This window comes from Cercospora kikuchii (genome assembly GCF_019650295.1).
Source record: "Cercospora kikuchii DNA, contig_00008, whole genome shotgun sequence".
Lineage (NCBI taxonomy): Eukaryota > Fungi > Ascomycota > Dothideomycetes > Mycosphaerellales > Mycosphaerellaceae > Cercospora > Cercospora kikuchii.
In genome coordinates this window covers 687,802-705,978 of record NW_025408589.1, presented here as the reverse complement: position 1 = coordinate 705,978, position 18,177 = coordinate 687,802, and the positions used below count along the sequence as shown (strand labels likewise).

Here is an 18,177-nt window from a genome sequence, read left to right as displayed (position 1 = left end):
TCCTCCGTGGCTTCTCCGGACGTCTAGCGTGCGAGCATGTGAACGGAACACACAACAGCATTGCGTGAGCATGCCTTTATTCTTCACTCTACCTCTAACTCTATCCCGACCCTCTGCCACCCTACAACAAAGTGTCTCCCAGCGCACACCTCACAATACTCACCCCCGCCCTCACCGTCTCACTCACACCATGCGCCTCCAAATTCGGATTAACCTCGACCAAATCCAACGCAACCAAACTCCCCGTCTCATGCACACACTCCGCAATAAAATCTCCCTCTCTCAACGTCAATCCTCCTCTCACTGGCGTCCCCGTACTAGGCGCCCACATGGGATCCAAAGCATCCACATCAAACGACAAATGAATCGGCGTATCCCGTCCAATCCAGCCCAAAGCCATATCCATGACCTTCCCAATTCCATGCCGATCAATATCGTGCATTGAAAAAGCTTTGATGTTGTTATCCTTCAGAATCTTCTTCTCTCCTCGATCTACGTCTCGCAGACCAATGTAGACGAGCTTCGCGGGGCTGATGCGTTGGTCTTCTGTGATCCAACCGAAAGGATTCTCGGCAGTGTCTGTTGCGAGCCCGGTGAGGAATGACACGGGCATGCCGTGGATGTTTCCGCTATCGCTCGTTTCGGGCGTGTTGATATCTGCGTGTGCGTCGACCCAAATTACTGCCATGTCTCTTCCCAGGCGTTCGCGAACGGCTTTGGCGGTGCCGGAGATCGTGCCGATGGCAATGCTGTGATCTCCTCCCAAGGTCAAGACAAAGCGGCCTTCGCGCGCGTGCTCGTAGACTTGGGAGCTGAGTTTCTTCGTCACGGCGGACACGGCTCGAGGGTTCTTCATGCGGCGGTGCTCGGGGTCTTCGGAGGGCATCAGATCGCCGTAGGCGTGGACTTTGTTGTCGTATTTCACGTCATATTTGAGTTCGTCGCGCAGGTCGTTGATGAGGCCGGACTCGATGAGGGCCATTGGGGCCGCATCTGTGCCTGGTTTGCACTGGAGAATGGCATGTTTAGTCTGTGTTCATTGCGTAACCGTTGATACCTCTGAATGCAACGACCTCTGAGTGCAAGCGCCGAAATAGATTGGCTCTCGATCCAGGGAAAGCTTTGCTGATTGGCTTAGCGGCCTGCGTTTGCACTCAGAGGTAGTTGCATTCAGAGGTAGCCACGGTTAGAAGATGGGAGCAAAGACGTACTTGTCCACCACTGAAGCCGACAGCCACCAGACCCAGCTCGTCAGCCTTAGATAGGAACTTTGGTGTAATTGTAGGGGCGTCCATTGTGCTACTGTCTGATTGTATCAGCCATCATGTCAATCGAGTCACTCGATGAGCGGTGCCTTACATCGTAGATGTCGATGACCTCAGGATGTCTCAGGTGTACAATCTGTGAACGATGATGAGAAAGCTAAGAAGAGTTTCTCTTTGTCCCTGTCCCAGTGCCGTAGAAAAAGCGGAAAGTTCACGATAGAGTTGCAAACGCAGAATGCAAAGAAAGAACAAGGAAAACAGAAACGGGCAGCGAGGATACTTCCTTTTTGAAATCGCAAGGGCGCTCAGAATCTTCCGGCTCACTATCGCTCCCTAGGTTCGCCGTTTACGAGACGCAAATGCTGTCGAGTGGGCTGGCGACTCATCGTGTCGCCTTTTCCTGTACTTAGGGGAAGTCGAAGACCTTAAGTACAGGTGTAAGCGGTAGCGTGGTGGCTCGCGGATTTCTCTTATCAAATGGTTAGCCGCGGATCGGCCGTTGATAGCCGGCATTGGAAGACGCGACTGTGGCATGTGATTGCGCCGCAGCGTGGAGAACATGTCATAGCGCGAGGAAGTTGAAGAAGAATGGAGATGAGGTTGTACGCGGTGCGCGTGTGATGCAACTCATGTGAGCTGTTCCTGTGCAACGTGTGTTGACATCGTCTTGCAGTGCCGAGCTTCACAATCAGGCACATCTTCACAAAAGCCATGCTTACATTAAGCAGCTTGCATACGGTACTAATAACAGAGATACAATGTCCCACGCGCATTCGCATTCGCACAATTACATTTACCCCCATGTCCTTGCCATCGCCTCATGCCACGTAAACAACCCCGTCTATCATGCCCGAGCAAGGTGTCCATTCATACAATTGTCCCCATCGAAGCTGTTCAGTACGCGACGGTTTTTCTCACCCCATCTGTAGTGTGGCATGCACGCTAACTAAACGCTGTCCGTGATCAGCCAAAGGCTCCATCTACAAGTACTTCTTTGGCTGACTGTGTCTCTGCCTCTTGTACAATGCGTAGAACAGCACCATCAGGCACTGGAAGCCGATGATGGTAAAGACCATTTGCGAGGTGCTCGGACCATGGGTTTTGATAACTGCGAACCCGAATTAGCTTGTGTCTCAGCTGTTTCATCGCACGTCACAGCAATGTGCGAACTTACCTTTCTCCATCTTTGGCTCTAGGTGGTCGTGGAAATTGTAGTGCAGGAACGACATGGCGTTGTGCAGCTCGTCAAGAGACTGCTTGTAGTCTCTGCCCTCGATGTCGTCGCGAATGATGTTGACGATCGACTCAATGCTCGACACACGATCGTGCAGAGCATTGATCTTGCCAACCGTCTCCGGTGGCAGCCCGGTATCTCTGCTAGCACCGACATTGTTGATCTTGGTCACGGTGTCCAAGTGTTTTGAATCAATCTTGTCCGCCAAGTTCTTGATCTCCCAATAGACGGTGCCCATCTGGTGAGTGAGGCCTTGCACGCGGTTGTGCAAGTCGGCGAACTGCTCGGTCTGCGACTTGATCTGGTCTGCATCCCGATCAGGGAGCATCTCTGGTGCGCCTGGCATGCTGTCCATCTTTTTGATCTGAGGAGTGTTCTGCTGCTGCTGCTGCCCCTGAATGGGTTGTTGAGCTGTGTTGCCTGGGTAGCCTTGCTGTCCGCCTGTGACTGGATCTCCTCCACTGCTCACAACGAACTTGGTGACCTCGAAGGAATCTGGATTCTCTCCAGTAGTAGCAGTGATACCAAAGAAGTAGTCGCCAGTTGGCAAAGAGATCTTGTCGGAAGAGAAGCATGTTTTATCGTCAATGGACACTGTAAGGCCTCCCCTGCTCGTAATCTTGAGTTTACTGGGTCTTCCCAAATTGCGATAACTATAATCGCAATGCCCAAATGCCAGTGACTCGAGCGATGTAGATGAGCGGTAATCTACAGAACCGTCGTTCAGGAAGCCTCTAATCTTGCCGCCGGAGCCTCCATATTGATCAACCACAATGACGAGGCCGTCAAACTTCCCCGCATTGTAGACGCTGTCCGCGTGGAGAGTGTCGTATCCGTGTGTATACCACAGCTGAAGATTGCCGCTGCCCACCTCTTGACCTGATGCTCGGAATTCGAGCTGTGCTGTCCAGTCGTTGACCTGCCCGATGCTCTGATCCGACCAAATGGCACCCTTCGTCTGGCCGGGCCACGGCGGCGTGAGGATGACACGATCTCGAGTGACATGCAAATCGTGGTTCACGCTAGCTGCGTGCCAGCCAGAGATTGTCGCTCCTGGTGTGAAGTCGCCTTTGTGGCCGAACGAAAGGCTGTCGATGGGCGCAGCGAAGCGGTCAACAGCGGAGGCGAGGGTAGCGAACACCAGCCATGCGAGCGACTGAGGTAATCGTGGGAGTGTCATATTTCTCAATGTCGCGTGCACACGATTCGATATGGTGTAAGATGTGCTCGGGCACAGAATCGGTGGAAGGTGGTGGGAGGGTAGCGATGGGTTTGGCCAATGGTGATTGCGAAGGTCCAACACTCGGTATCAATGCTCTGCAATGATTGCTCGTGATCAATGTCTCGTCTTTGGTTGGTTGTATGTATACACAGAGTCCCGCTATGCCTTGTCGTTACTCTTGAACAGAAATCCTCTCAAAGCGGTAGTCGCGATCCAGCCTACGACCACGACAGAAACGATCAATTTGACCTCTTTCAGCGCGTCGACCGCGGAGGAGTTGAAGGAAATGGTGTGGTGGTGATTGATGGCACCCGAATGCTGTGCGGCCAAAGCAAAAGATTCCATCGTGTCTCCGCCGTATCGTGGGTTTGGTCTATGTGGCATCAAAGCTGGCCCCTGCAGCTGTCCGGCCCCGGAGCTTTGAAGCTTGGGCGCGGGAGATTCACATGCAGCTTGTCGAGACCACTTCTACTTCTTTTCTCTCACACGACACGAACAATGCTTCACTCAGAAATGCCGGTGTGAGGTGCATCTAGACCAGCTCAACTGTGCGATGTCATCCCTTGCTTCGGCTAGAACACAAACGTCCGAGCAGCTGGATTGCACTACAGCATGCAGAAAAACACATGCTATCGTTCCGGAGTCCCTTCAACAGAGTACATCTCCCTCGGCGGCGTGATCAGACCTGCCCTGGTCGCATTCTGAAGCGCCCCAAACCACTTGACAGCCATCTTGCGATAGCCCGCATCACTTGGATGCAGTCCATCTCGCAAATCCACAGCGTCCATACCAATCGAGCTCAAATCAGCCACTTGCACCTTGTACCCTCTAGCCACACGCTCTGCAGCAGTACTTGGAATCTGCGCGTTCAATTGCGGGATCAAAGCCCTCCGCTCTGACTCCTCCGTCACCTGGATAATCTGGGCCACGATGAGGGTGACATTCGGCACCGTTCCGAGAACCATATCCATGAGCTTCCCAAGTCGATCTGGGGCTTCTCCAGGTGATGATCCAGGCCGGTCTACCATATCATTCGTTCCTGCGTGCAGCAGAACCACATTCGGCATCTCCAAGATCGAGTTCATAAGTCTTGGCTGAGTATCATTTGCGATCTGATTGATATCGTAGCCAGGATATCCTTCGTGTCGGTTTTCGACGAAATTTCCAGTTCGCTGAGTGCCTGTCTGAGGGTCAGCAACGACTAATGAAACATCATCAGAATCCACTTACCGATATAGGTTCGATTCTTCATGGGACAATCACTTTCCAGAAAATTGAGCAAGTCCTTTCGATAACTGTTCCAGTACTCGCTGCCTCCCCAGCCGACTGTGATCGAGTCGCCGATTGTCAGCATCCGCAAATGCGTCTCTGGAGCGACTGAGCATCTGATCTCATCGCTTAGGATAGGGATTTCTGCATTCGCGTAGAGTGCTGTGGCTGCCGCTGTTTCTGATGTCTGACAGATGTCGCCGCTACCGAGCCAGAGGTAACTTGCTCCTAGTCCACAAACAAGAGAACGAAAGGAGGACATGGCTGTCAATGTCAAGAGAACACATCATCACAAGAGCGTTGAGAGTGTTGTTTACCACGAAGTTCTCAGAGATCGTCCATACCAATCTTGGTAAGCCTCGGCGCTGGCTTTGAGTTCGAGCCAATATGCGGAAATATCCAGACTTGAGAAAACGTTCTACCAGGCAATTGTGGCACGCACCTTCCCCATCACAGCCGCAACAATGCGCGCGAATTGAAGAGCTTCATCAGTAACAAAGCCCGGTGTCAATGCCTAAAAGCTCGCGATACGAGACGCGAACGCGAGCTGATGAGCATCATTTGAGTTGGCACTAGGTTCTACCACTGACCTTCATCAGACATGCACGTCTATGGCGACCTGCACTCTCGCTACTCCTCTACAAAGACTCTCAATTAATTCTCCACGAAAGGCCACAAAGCAAGCAGACAAACATGTCCAGCAGCAATACCACCCCACAGCAAGAAACCCTCTGCGAAGGAGGCTGCTTCTGCGCCCGCCTCCGCTACCGCGTGCGAGGAAAACCCCAAGCCATAAACGCCTGCCACTGTCGCGACTGTCAACGCCTATCCGGATCCGCCTTCGCAATCAACGCTATGTTCGAGACAAAAGACATCGAAGAACTGGGCACAGCATGGTCAGAGCCTGATATCGTCGGCAGCAAACTCGGTGAACGCAGTTGGCGTTGTGCAGAATGCAGAGTATTACTTTATGCTGATCATCCCGAATTTGGAGATGCTATGAGATTTGTTAGAGTTGGGACGCTGGACGATGGGGGAGATTTTGTGCCGGATGCGCATTATTTCGTGCGTAGCAAGTATCCTTGGGTTACGATTCCTCCTGGTGTGCCGGTTTATGAGACGCTGCCGGGTGGGACTAATAAGGAGTGAGGCCGATGCTGTGGGCTGCCATTACACTGTGAGCGTTCTGCACTAGCTCGTAATGAAATTACCTCAGACGTAGCTCATGAACCCTGTTCTGCTCATATCAATTCTGCAAAACATTACATTTTTATATTCCATCTTCACTCTTTTCTGGGTCTCTCAAAAGCCGAACCAAGCAGAGTCCAAGAAGTATTCAACCACTTCTACACCACCCTATTCTCCACCTCCCTCCCCTCCAATACAGCAACCACAGTCTCAACAGCAAACCTCCCACTAGCACTCTGATTCTCTTCCGTCGTGCCCCCCACATGCGGCGTCAAAACCAAATTATCAAACCCCAAATGCAATCCATGCTTCTCCAAACTCGGCGGCTCAAAATCCAACGCATCCAACGCCGCTCCAAAAATTCTCTTCTCATCTAGAGCATCCAATAGAGCATCCTCATTGACAATTCCGCCCCTCGCACAATTCAATAAAATCGCATTCTTCTTCATTAAACCGAATTCTCGCTTGTCAATCATATCTGTTGTGTCATCTGTTCGTGGGACGTGTAAGCTTATGACGTCGGAAGATTTGAGTAGGATGTCGAGGTCGAGGACTCGGTGGTGTTCGATGTCGTCCCATGCGCCATTTGGAGCGAAAGGATCGTAGGCGATGACTTTGCCTTCCATAGCTCCGATCCATTTCTTCGCTACGGCTTCTCCGACGTTGCCCATTCCGATGATGCCCAGAGATTTCTGGTAGAGAGATTGGCCGAGGAGTTGGGAGCGGATGAGGTCTTCGCCGCGGTTGAGTTTCCTGTCGATTTCAACGACGCGGCGAGCGACGGTGAGGGCGAGGGTGAGGGTTAATTCTGCTACGGCTTCGGCGTTCATGGCTGGGGTGTTGCAGACTACAATATTGTGCTTTTTGGCTGCCTCCAAATCAATGTTGTCGACACCAGTTCCAAGCTTCACGATGACTTTGAGCTTTTTGGCCATGGCGAAGTCTTGTCCTGTGAGGCGGGTGTCAGAGCGAATGAGGATTCCGTCGGCTTCATTGTGCCATTGGTCTGAGCCTGGTTGGCCCGGGAGGATGGCTTGGATCGAGCTGGATTGCTGGAGAAGGGCGATAGCATCTTGGTGGTAGGGGTTGAGGACGAAGACCTTGGGTTTGGACATTTTGGTTCTGGAGTCTTGTGATATGTGGTACTTTGTGTGTTGGTTTGTCTGGAAGTATGGCGGGGTCGAAATGCTGTCAGAGTTGGCAAGCGGGGCAAAGTGAGGCTGAAGTCGTGAAGCTGCTGCTGCAAGGTTCATGGGTGAGGTGTGGGCTGATTCCTGACTTGCAAGTTCTGGTCTGTGTTGCATATAATCTCAGAAGTGCATTGCGATATCGGCTACATACCACCTCTACGCGGCACCAGTATCCGTATCATCGCTGTGGACATCTGCGTTGCTTGGGACACTGTCATACCACAAACGACCGAAGATCTAGAGCCAAATGTCATGTTGGACAGGTAGATGGCGTGAGTGACGAGCCCCGACCAGAGTGATCACTGATCATGTTGTTACGCGCAGAGCCAAATACTCATAATCAGGAATGGGCTCGCCGCGGTATCCACGGGAGAGGGCATATGCGCTCCTTTTGATGTACTGTTACTGCTGCTCGCGCAGCACCGAGCACATACCCGTCGCAACAGACTTCTACATCTGCCGATTGAGCCCCAATCCCAGATGACTAGACGACTTACCTGCTGGGCCCTAACTTAACCTAACGTCACCCGCTTCGATGTCCGCTCTCCATGCGCTCCTACCCACTTCAATCCCAGTTTCGCGGCCGTGAGTGCGTGCGGTGTGCAGCGCATATCGTATTATCCATGCACGTAGGCATACCGCTGCTCTTGAGGTCCGGATGAGCGCAGATCAGGGCCTGACTCGACCACAGCAACTCAGCACAACGCGGGCCAAAGAGCCTTTTGGGATTGTGCTCGATGGCAGGCTTGTCGGTCGTTCCGTTGGGCATATGCGGATCTCGGTTGTATCATGCGGTTGCGCAGATTCCGTCGATTACTCGTGTAGCAGCTGGCGAGAAGAGAAAAGGAGTGGTGAGAAGGAAGAGTATGGAGGGCGAGAGTCTTGGGCGATGGCAGGGTCCGGTGATGACGTCCGTGCGCTTGAGCCTCTCTCCAATCTCTACAACCAAACTTGACACAACAACAAACAACGACATGGCATCCGCAATGCATCCGCTTGTAATGCCCCTCTCAGGTACTTCTCAGCACCACTTGACTCGTTGAAGGATGGAACAGCGAGATGCAGCCAGAGGCTTGAGTCGCAGACCGGAAAAGTTGTTCCAGAACAGTGCGCCACAGCTCTCGAGTGGCTAGAACTCCTCCCCTCTGGCCGAAGCAGCAATTCCAAGCAGAACGTAGACGGCGTTGTACCTGTCCGAAAGAAGCCCCGTGTGGTGCGAAATGGCACCCACGTGGACAGTGCAATACCGGAACCTGGGGCTTGCCACAACAGAGCCGCATCGTGTGCTTCTTTTTCACCACTGAGCGCTCCAGTCTCCCGGGACGACATGACCTCTAGCTCTGTCTGTTCCTGCAGGATGGCAATGTCTCGCTAGACTATCGACATCGCACGCAATACTTCCGCCCTCGCTATTCATCTTCCGTTGCGGTTGTCCGATCTCGCATTCGCAGCCAATGAAGCCAACTTTTGCCTTTCTGCTACCTGGCGAATGAGACCGGGCGAGTGGATGTCGACATTCACCACAATCTGTGCAACCCCAGCGTTGCGATCGAGAGGTACCACGAGTGCAATAAACTCCACCTGAGATCATGGTCCGGATCTACTGGCTAGTCGCAATGATAGTCGCAAACCCAAAGACTTCTGTTCACGAGTGCGCCTTGCTTACACAATTCGTGCTCAACGACGGCCCAGCAGCGTCTATGATCACCCAAAGAGAACATTAGACGAGGCGCGCCAGTCGATCATAGCTCACAGACTGTCTCACAGCTCTGTGAGAACTAACCTCCGGAATGGTAGCGTAGACTTGCCCCTCTGCGTCGGATGAGGTACATGGCGGGGTCAGCGAGCCCGCCTCGAGCCTGCGTCTGGATCACTTACGCGCACCAATACTCCAAACACAGCCACCGGATTGCCACTTCCACTCTTCCAGACCGTGCTGCCGCCCCACAAGTCCCCAGGTAACCCCAGACTATGGTCTTAGCCCCGCATCGATGTCCAATCTCCTGCAGGGTTAGATCGACCTCAGCTGCTGGAGCTCCGCGCGCCTAGGCAGGTTTGCCGCCGTACAATCTCGAATGCCCTCAGAAAAAGCGGATGAAGGGAAAGTAACTCGTTAGTATCGGACTAGTTAGGCAAGTATCCTGCACTCATAAAGACTTGTCAACCCCTCCACCTCATCTCTTGCCACCCATTCGTGTTAACAAACACATCTACACCACTTATCATTTTCTACGAGCAATCGCCACCATGGGCAGCGTTGGAGTTGATACACAGAATCCAGAGCGCGTGATCAAGACAGATCTCTGGCAGTATGGTCGCCGACGACGCGAAGACGGCCCATACGCCGACAATCTCGATATCGATGTTCTCATTGTTGGCGCTGGATTCGGTGGAGCGATGAGCTTGTACGAGTCCAGGAAGAACGGTTTCAACACAGTATTGTATGATGCTGGCCAAGGCTTCGGTGGCACCTGGCGATGGGTCAGTATATTTGTATGACAATGACCTCGATTTTGAGGCTGACTCTGAGCAGAATGTCTACCCAGGCGCACGAGTGGACAGCCCAGTCCCAATTTATGAATTGGCCATTCCTGAAGTCTACAAGGATTGGCACTGGACGACGAATTACCCCAACTGGGAGGAGCTGCAGGCATACTTTGATCACATGGACAAGGTGCTTGAGCTCAGCAAAGACTGCGCATTCGAGACCGTTGTCGTCAGCTCCGAATTCGACACAAACGAGGGCAAGTGGATTGTCAAGACCCAAGATGGTCGTACAACCAAGGCCCGTTTCTTGATCGTCGCCGCTGGATTCGCTGCCAAGAGATGTGAGTGCATCCATTCGTCATGTCGATTTGTGTAAGCTGATAAAAGTTCAGATATCCCCGATGTACCAGGCCTCGATTCGTTCAAGGGCGAGATCCACCACTCCAGCTTCTGGCCAGCCGAGGGAGTCGACTACAAGGGCAAGAAGGTTGCCGTCATCGGCACTGGTGCATCAGGCGTGCAAATGATTCAAGAGATGGGGCCGCTTGCCGAGCAATTGACCGTATACCAGCGGACACCAAATCTCGCACTGCCAATGGGCAAGCGAGACCTTTCAAAGGAAGAGCAGGACGCTCTTAAGCCCGACTATCCCTACATTCATGCGATGCGTGAGAAGTGCTTTGCTGGTTTCCACTACGATTTGTGTGAGCGGGACACATTTGAGGATGATGAGCAGGAGCGTGAGGAGTTCCTCACTAACCTCTGGGCACAGCAAGGATTTGCTCTCTGGCTCGGAGGATACAAGGACTACCTCGCCAACGACAAAGCAAACGATGTGGCATATAATTTCTGGCGCAAGACCCAATCAGTTCGCGTTAAGAACGAGGAGAAGAAGAAGATCCTCTTTCCAGAGAAGAAGCCTCATCCGTTTGGCGTCAAACGACCATGTTTGGAGCAAAATTTCTACGAAGTGCTCGACAGGGACAACGTACGAATTGTGAACATCAACGAGCAGAATGGCACGCCAATTGAGCGTTTTACTGAGAAAGGAATTGTGAGCAATGGTGAGGAGATCGAATTCGACATCATCGCTCTTGCCACCGGCTTCGATGTCGTCACCGGCGGCATGACTTCCATGGGCCTCAAGTCCATCAACGGCACCTACCTCAAAGACGAATGGAAAGAGGGCGCCAACACTTTCCTCGGAACCACCATCTCCGGCTACCCTAACCTCTTCCACTTATACGGTCCTCACGGCCCTACCCTCCTCTCCAACGGCCCTTCATCCGTCGAGATCCAAGCCCGCTGGATCCGTGATGCGATCAAGAAGATCAACAAGCAAGGTCTCAAGTACGTCAACCCTACCAAGGAGGCTAGCGACGAGTGGAAGCAGCGTATTCAAGATTTGGCTGCGGGTACTCTGTTCCCTACTACCCGATCGACGTATATGGGTGGTACTGTGCCAGGCAAGAAGTTCGAGATGACTTGTTATGCTGGCGGTGTGGATAAGTATGGACCTGAGATTAGAGGTTATTTGGCTGAGTGGAAGGGTTTTGAGACTGTTAAGGCTTAGATGAAGATGAAAATGAAAGAATGGAAGGATTGTTGTGATTTGTTTGAGTTAGCCATCTTGTAAATAGTGCATGAAATTATGATCAACTATGTTCAAATACATGTACAATCTATCCCTTTCTGTTGTTTCGTTGCCACTGACAACGTTTGGTGCGACACTCCGGCGGTTCGCTGATAAGCAGTGATGATTGATCTTGGTACACAACATGTAATCGTGGAAATATACCATCTTGTACTTCATGCTTCGTGTATCTGGCCTCAAGGCACCCACGCTCCCATCGGAAAGCAGAACAGGAATCAAAGCCAATAATGCGCAATTTGCCCGGAACATTTGAGTGCTCTTGAAACCCTCGAAACTCTGCCTTACGCAACATAGCTGAGGCACTGTGTCTCGAGAAGCGAGATAAGCATAGAGGCAAGGTCGCAACGAGAGAGGACAATGTGTGGATGTTTCTCAGTTTGAATTTTGCTGTCCACTGCTAGCTACTGTCATTGACGGCATCTGGAAGTCGAGTGTGGGCCTTGTAGTCCGTCTCTTATTGCCGGCTGGCCAAATTATCAATAGACTGTGAGATGAGAGCAAGAGTCAATAGTAGCGCAAGATTTGCGAAATCGTTAGCGGAATCTGGGAGCAACAACTAAAGATGTGGACGACGTCTCGGCCAGAGCTCCTGGCGTCTCACGCTATGGAGACTGGAGATGCTCATTCACAGCTGATGCACCTAATTTACTGGAAAGAAAGCGATGGGAGTGGTTTTCGTTGTTGATGTGTGCTTTAAGGTTACTATAGTGTAATACACCGACTGGTACGAACGAATGTTTTACCCTCCTCTGTCTCTATCACATCCTCATTGCCGACAAACGAAAGATTCTTTGACTGTGGCCCATTACAACATCCGCTCGTTCGCTGCTGTCAGTTCTTGTGGGTGGTTGGTGTGTGTCCGGAAGGAAACATTTAGGAGTCGTTTCCGCCGTTGAAGTTGCCGCCGGTGGTCTGGCCGAAGTTGAGGAGCTGGAGGTTGATTGGCAGGATCTGGTTGCCGTTCAAGACATCGCAGAGTTGGACCTGATGGTGTCAAATTGTCAGATTCTTGGTCATACGGTTGTGAGATGGATCGTTGTGACTTACTGGAACCAAGCCATTGGCCTGGTTGCGGCAAGAGTAGACATCAATGTCGTTGCGGCCCTCTGGAGTTGGGTAGCCAGCTGAGATGAATGTTAGCTCATGAATGCGCATGGTGGGATTATAACATGTGTCACATACGGTGTCCGTATGGCCAGCACTGTTGGGTCTGGCCGCTGTAGCAGCAGACTTGCTGGCCACCACCGTAGCCACCACCGTAGCCACCGCCGTAACCTCCACCGCAGTTGCCAGACTGGCAGCCACCGTAGCCTCCACCTGGAGCAGCAACGGCGATGGCAGCGAAGGCAGCAATGATGGCGGTAGTGGTGAACTGCATTCTTGCGGTGTTGATGGTTGACGTTTGTCGGTTTGTGGATGTGATAAGAGTGAGTGGTGAAGTTGGTTGTGGTGTGTAGCTGGCAGTGAGAGGCTGTTGTTGATGAGGATTGATCAGAGGTGGACTGGAAGCCATCTTTTATACATGCTGGACGCTCCTTTCTCTCTTCCATCTTGCTTTCCTCGCCCAGACGGCAATGTTACCCTCAAACAAGACTCATCAGCTGTATGCCCGCAAGCTTCATGCTGTCGACATGTCGATCATTGGAAAATTTCCCAATCGGTCGGTCTTCACACTGCGGCATGCAATACTGAGGTCAGAGTTTGCAGGCTTCATCCTCGATTGCCCTATTAGATCGTCAGCAGGTATTTCGAAGATCATCGGCATTGGTGCTGGCGGCTGATTACAGCGTGGCGATTCAGCAATGTTCCTATTTTGAGTATACTGCTCCCCGTCATCTGGAGCTTGACGGCACTGTCCATAAGCTATTGTCCTGGTCGCAAGAACAAGCTTATCCTGATCAATTCGTGTAAGAAGTTACTCAACATGGCATCTTCAAACGCTCTCCACTGGCGGGTTAGTCGGTCATGTTTTGACGTAGAACGTTTGCACCAGCGTTGTGGACCTGAAGCGTTCGGCGAATCTTCCCCAGCTGTTCTAATCGCTCCTGTCTTAGATTTCCACTGATAGAGATTCGCATCATTAGGCAGTAATGTGATTGTAGCAGTGCTCGGCAGTCCTGTGCAATGTCCCTGGACATTAACCAGCATCCTTCATCTTGTGCCCTATCGTCACGCGTAAGTCACATCGTCATCTTCCACGTCGGTCGTTCAGCACAGACATGGTGCATACCTTGCTCTGTACGCCGTTGAGAATCCACTCCTGCAGTCTGAATATGCAATGCCTTGGATGCCACAGGGCTGACCGAGCCGCTGTCCCGCGCAAAGCCAGCGGAACCCCGGACTGCGCGCCACTGACGAAGCACGCTTCATATTCCATCAGCTCACTGTAACGATCCTGTGACTGCCAGCAATCAATGTTCGCTCTTATGTAACAATTGAAGGCACTGTCATATCCCGGATGGTCCGTTCGGCAAACAAGCTCAGACTGACATCGAAAGTGTAAATGACAACGTGACGTCCGATTGCCGAGCGCTGCTCCACGGTAGCCATACCTGCGTAGTCTGATGTTCACAATAGGGGCAGTCTAGAACGTGATGCCTATCCATCTTGTGCTGATGTGCTGCCTTGTCGAAGGGGATGCGAACGAGGCGGAGTCCTCGACACGGGCTCGTATCCGGGAGTGATGAGTACATGGACCCAATCTTGGCAGCTATGCTTTGCAGTGCGTGTAGCAGCTCTGGAGTGACTGGGTCCAAGGTGGTAGCCAATTGTGCAGGCTCTGCTACAGCAGAGTCCAGGTTCGGATTGGTGCGGCACTGTGAACGAGTCAGCGTGGCTTGCGGACCTGTTTCAAGTAGTGAGTCTATTTGAGCATCGTCAGTACTGCACATGATCGTCGAAAGCCGTTGGAGATGGACAATCGGCACTCTGTTACATTGCGCTGCCTCTAATCAGAAGGTGCGTGCTCATCTCCGTCGCACATTGTGCTACAATCCCACCAAATATCGCCAATGGCTTTCAGTGCAATAACGCAGCAAGCGATACTGGCAGCGCTACCAGGCGTAGAACAACCTGAGCACTCGCATGGTCTTCGCGATGCTGGTCCATCGCATAAGCACAGGTACGGAGGCCTGGATCGTCGAGGCTTCCGGGCGTGGTTGTATAACGTGGCAGCCGGAGCACGGGACTACCTAAATCGTTGTGCGATATGGATTCACCTCATTCGGCCATACTCTGAACATCAGCTGTATGCTGGCACAAAGAAGTTGCCGCCGTTCCGCCTGGGCTCGAGTCCGGCAAGCTTTACGCAGTGTTCAACGCAAGAAACCGGCGAGATCGGTCTCAGACAGTTGAGAGACTCGGATCGCGGTACTGAAACCAGATGTAGGGTCTTCCCTTCACCTGGTCGGCATTGGAATGCCGATCGCCTCTGCTATACGGGAACGGAGAGTAAAGTTCACGAAGCAGTCTTGGCGACAGGTGGAGCCTATGTTCCTGACGGGGGTCCCAAGGTGAGTTGGCTGAGGATTCGTCACCTGGCAGGCCCTTTGACTTTATGCGCCGCTCTATGCAGCTGCGCACTTCGCAGCGTGCTTCCCACCGCTCTCTTCAAGCGTCATCATCCAGATCTGCCTGCAGTGCCTGTACATCGCTCAGTGCTTGCTCTCGCAGTCTCTGGTCCACTGCCTTCTTCCACTCCTTCAATTTTGCAAGTCCCCTCGACTTCCGGTCCATCGTCCACAGAGCTCTGGCAGTGGGGCCTAATCTTCCACTCAGAGCGTCATCGGCGTGATCCAAAATCGCGGCGAGAAGATCTTGCGTGCCTTCGTTGAAAGAGTAGACCTCCCTGTCCATTTCTGCCAGAACATTATCTATCTCATCGAGATCACGATACTGTCGCCAGAGGAGCTGCATGTGCTGATTGTACAGCTCTGTGGTGGCACCGAGCGCAAAAGCGAGCGGGCCGATTTTCTTGAGCTCAGGAAGAACAACAAGGCCAAGGGAGTGCGTAGCAGGCAACTTGTCTGCATGTAGCCTCATGTGATGCAGAAGCAGACCAGGCAGTGCAGGAAAGCTAGTTTGCATGGCATTGTGGTCCGACTCGTTTGCTAAACGATCAAGCACATGCTCACGCAGGACCTTCCAGCATTCAACATCTGAGGCAGCTTTGTCCATGCGGTCCTTGATAGCAAGTCCCTGTGCATCCTTGATCTCCAGCTCTTCCAGAGGTTTCGCCAGCTCCCCCATCGTCTCCATGCCATTTTTATCCAATGTAGACTGCCGTCGTAGCTGCTCGGCTTCTTCGACCAATGGCTTGAGCAGGTCTGGGAATTCCACGCCGGCACTTGTCTTCGAGGCTTTTTTCGCCTTGTCCTGTGCTTGCTCTTCGACTGTCTCTTTTCCAATTCCCTTGCGAAACAATTGCTCAAAGACCTGCATCTCTCGTGGCGTCATCGTTGTGTTCTGTAGTCTTTCTGACGGCGTCGCTGACCCAGTATTGCCTTCGAAAGGAATACTCTGTGATTTTTTTGGCCTGCGCGCCACATTCTGCATACGCTGCGAGATGGGTTCCCACCGTTCGTGAACTCTAGTGGCAGACTGTCCATCGTCGTGAGTGGTCACAGATCGCCTCCTAGACCATCGTTCCTTGATCTCTCGCAGCTTGCGTCCCTCCTCCGCGCCCTGGCCTGCCTTTTGATCGAGATGCAGCTCCTCTGAATATGCTCGAGCAATGGTCTTGGTCTGGTACAGAAAAGGTAGGAGAGTGCCGTGCGCACATTCTGCTATACTTAGCCTATGGGATGCTCTTGCAGCCAGCATGATGTGTCGTTGCCGGTGTCAATGGAAGGAATAGCACACAGCAGCTCTCGTCAAAGGGACGGCAATATCTCGTGACAATCTCGGAAGTGAATCGCGACGCGTCCTCGTCGCGTGTCCGTCATCGACTTTTCGACATCAAGAACATCAACATTGGGACTCACAGGACACTTCTTGAATATCATGGCGAGAACAAGCGCTCAAGTGAGCGAATACGAGCGTGCGAGACAGGAGAAAATCGCCAAGAACCAGGCTCTGTTGCAACAATTACAGCTCGATGCTCAGCAGGCTGGTTTGGGGCCCAAGAAGGCCAAAGCAAAGCCTGCTGCCAGCGCAGGAACAAAGAGAAAGCGAGAAGTGAAGAAGGAGATCAAGGAAGAAGGCCCACGTAGGACTTCGTCTCGTCTGAAGGGCATAGTGGCAGATTCAGAGGTGGCCAGGCAGAAGGAGGAAGAAGAGGCGCAAGCATTCCAGCAACAACAGATCGCGAAGAGGCAGCGTGTCAGCGATGATATCGACCTGAAAGAGGCGATAGTCAATGGTGCAAATTGGAACAGGTCCGGCAATTGGCTATCTTTAGTTGGACCAGCCAATCCCGGAGAGAGGACGTTCGATGCTCAAGATGTGAAGAACACTTCAGATAAGGAGCTCAAAGCATTGCGCGAGCGCATGAGCAGTCTGCAATTGTGGGAAGGTGCAGAACCGAACAGAATCAAGATCACACCAGAAAGAATATATGCTCTTGGATTTCACCCAACACCTGACAAGGCACTCGTATTTGCAGGAGATAAAACAGGCAGCCTGGGACTTTTCGACGCTTCACAAACCTCCCCTGAGAAGATCAAACAAGAAGCAGACGATGCAGACGAAGATGGAGATGAAGTCGACGATGAAATTGAGCCGGCCATCACCACGTTCAAGATTCACACGCGAACCATCAGCGCATTCCAGTGCTCCCCACACGATCAAAACGCTCTATTCTCAGCTTCCTACGACTCTTCAATACGAAAACTAGATCTCGGCAAAGCATCCGCAGTAGAAGTCTACGCGCCTGAAGAACGCAGCGAGGACCTTCCAGTATCCGGTGTCCAGATCGCGCACGCGGATCCCAACGTGCTACACTTCACGACTTTGAACGGCCAGTACGGCATGAAAGACCTCCGAACCCCTGCCCACCAAACCATCGAACTCCTCCAACTCTCGGAAAAGAAAATCGGAGGCTTCTCACTGCACCCAGCCCACCCCCACCTCCTCGCCACCGCCTCCCTCGACCGCACCCTCAAACTCTGGGATCTGCGCAAAATCTCCGGCAAAGGCGAGAACCGCCTGCCGCACCTCATCGGCGAGCATCTCTCGAAACTCTCCGTTTCCCACGCAGCGTTCAATTCTGCCGGTCAAGTCGCCACCGCATCCTACGACGACACAGTCAAAATATACGACTTCTCATCTTCGGGAGATTGGAAATCTGGTCATGAACTCGATGAGTCAGAAATGAATCCCGCGACGATCGTGCCGCATAATAATCAAACAGGTCGTTGGGTGACGATCTTGCGAGCGCAATGGCAATTGCAACCGCAGGATGGGATTCAAAGGTTCGTGATTGGAAACATGAATCGTTTTGTGGATATTTATACTGGTGATGGAAAACAGCTGGCGCAGTTGGGAGGAGAGAATATCACTGCTGTGCCTGCTGTGGCGCAGTTCCATCCTAGCATGGATTGGGTTGCGGCTGGGACAGCGAGCGGGAAGCTGTGCTTGTGGCAGTAGGAGGTAGATGAATTACGGTAATAAGGGAGCATGAGCGTTGTTCTTCGTAGCGCGCTTGAATCAGTGCTTAGTATCAGAAAGCG

At 52.3% G+C, this 18,177-nt stretch overlaps 9 protein-coding genes across 9 annotated transcripts; 3 read left to right on the top strand and 6 right to left on the bottom strand.

Annotated features, from left to right (window-relative positions):
* Positions 1–121: 121 nt before the first annotated feature.
* CKM354_001146800 (uncharacterized protein) lies at positions 122–1,295 on the bottom strand (the record flags this gene model as incomplete). The annotated part of the gene is made up of 2 exons (XM_044806958.1): positions 122–1,009; positions 1,212–1,295. 2 exons carry the CDS (start codon positions 1,293–1,295, stop codon positions 122–124), a joined length of 972 nt encoding a protein of 323 aa, XP_044662893.1.
* A 950-nt stretch (positions 1,296–2,245) lies between these two features.
* CKM354_001146700 (uncharacterized protein) lies at positions 2,246–3,679 on the bottom strand (the record flags this gene model as incomplete). The annotated part of the gene is made up of 2 exons (XM_044806957.1): positions 2,246–2,373; positions 2,440–3,679. The coding sequence occupies 2 exons, from the start codon at positions 3,677–3,679 to the stop codon at positions 2,246–2,248; spliced, it is 1,368 nt and encodes a 455-aa protein (XP_044662892.1).
* A 671-nt stretch (positions 3,680–4,350) lies between these two features.
* CKM354_001146600 (uncharacterized protein) lies at positions 4,351–5,252 on the bottom strand (the record flags this gene model as incomplete). Its single annotated transcript, XM_044806956.1, has 2 exons — positions 4,351–4,901; positions 4,952–5,252. 2 exons carry the CDS (start codon positions 5,250–5,252, stop codon positions 4,351–4,353), a joined length of 852 nt encoding a protein of 283 aa, XP_044662891.1.
* A 431-nt stretch (positions 5,253–5,683) lies between these two features.
* On the top strand, positions 5,684–6,139 carry CKM354_001146500 (uncharacterized protein; the record flags this gene model as incomplete). Its single annotated transcript, XM_044806955.1, has 1 exon — positions 5,684–6,139. One exon carries the CDS (start codon positions 5,684–5,686, stop codon positions 6,137–6,139), a length of 456 nt encoding a protein of 151 aa, XP_044662890.1.
* A 197-nt stretch (positions 6,140–6,336) lies between these two features.
* CKM354_001146400 (uncharacterized protein) lies at positions 6,337–7,293 on the bottom strand (the record flags this gene model as incomplete). The annotated part of the gene is made up of 1 exon (XM_044806954.1): positions 6,337–7,293. The coding sequence occupies one exon, from the start codon at positions 7,291–7,293 to the stop codon at positions 6,337–6,339; it is 957 nt and encodes a 318-aa protein (XP_044662889.1).
* A 2,322-nt stretch (positions 7,294–9,615) lies between these two features.
* CKM354_001146300 (uncharacterized protein) lies at positions 9,616–11,428 on the top strand (the record flags this gene model as incomplete). Its single annotated transcript, XM_044806953.1, has 3 exons — positions 9,616–9,849; positions 9,902–10,196; positions 10,248–11,428. The coding sequence occupies 3 exons, from the start codon at positions 9,616–9,618 to the stop codon at positions 11,426–11,428; spliced, it is 1,710 nt and encodes a 569-aa protein (XP_044662888.1).
* A 954-nt stretch (positions 11,429–12,382) lies between these two features.
* Positions 12,383–13,022, bottom strand: CKM354_001146200 (uncharacterized protein; the record flags this gene model as incomplete). The annotated part of the gene is made up of 3 exons (XM_044806952.1): positions 12,383–12,493; positions 12,557–12,633; positions 12,692–13,022. The coding sequence occupies 3 exons, from the start codon at positions 13,020–13,022 to the stop codon at positions 12,383–12,385; spliced, it is 519 nt and encodes a 172-aa protein (XP_044662887.1).
* Positions 13,023–15,118: 2,096 nt separating this feature from the next.
* On the bottom strand, positions 15,119–16,330 carry CKM354_001146100 (uncharacterized protein; the record flags this gene model as incomplete). Its single annotated transcript, XM_044806951.1, has 1 exon — positions 15,119–16,330. The coding sequence occupies one exon, from the start codon at positions 16,328–16,330 to the stop codon at positions 15,119–15,121; it is 1,212 nt and encodes a 403-aa protein (XP_044662886.1).
* Positions 16,331–16,510: 180 nt separating this feature from the next.
* On the top strand, positions 16,511–18,094 carry CKM354_001146000 (uncharacterized protein; the record flags this gene model as incomplete). Its single annotated transcript, XM_044806950.1, has 1 exon — positions 16,511–18,094. One exon carries the CDS (start codon positions 16,511–16,513, stop codon positions 18,092–18,094), a length of 1,584 nt encoding a protein of 527 aa, XP_044662885.1.
* Positions 18,095–18,177: the final 83 nt, after the last annotated feature.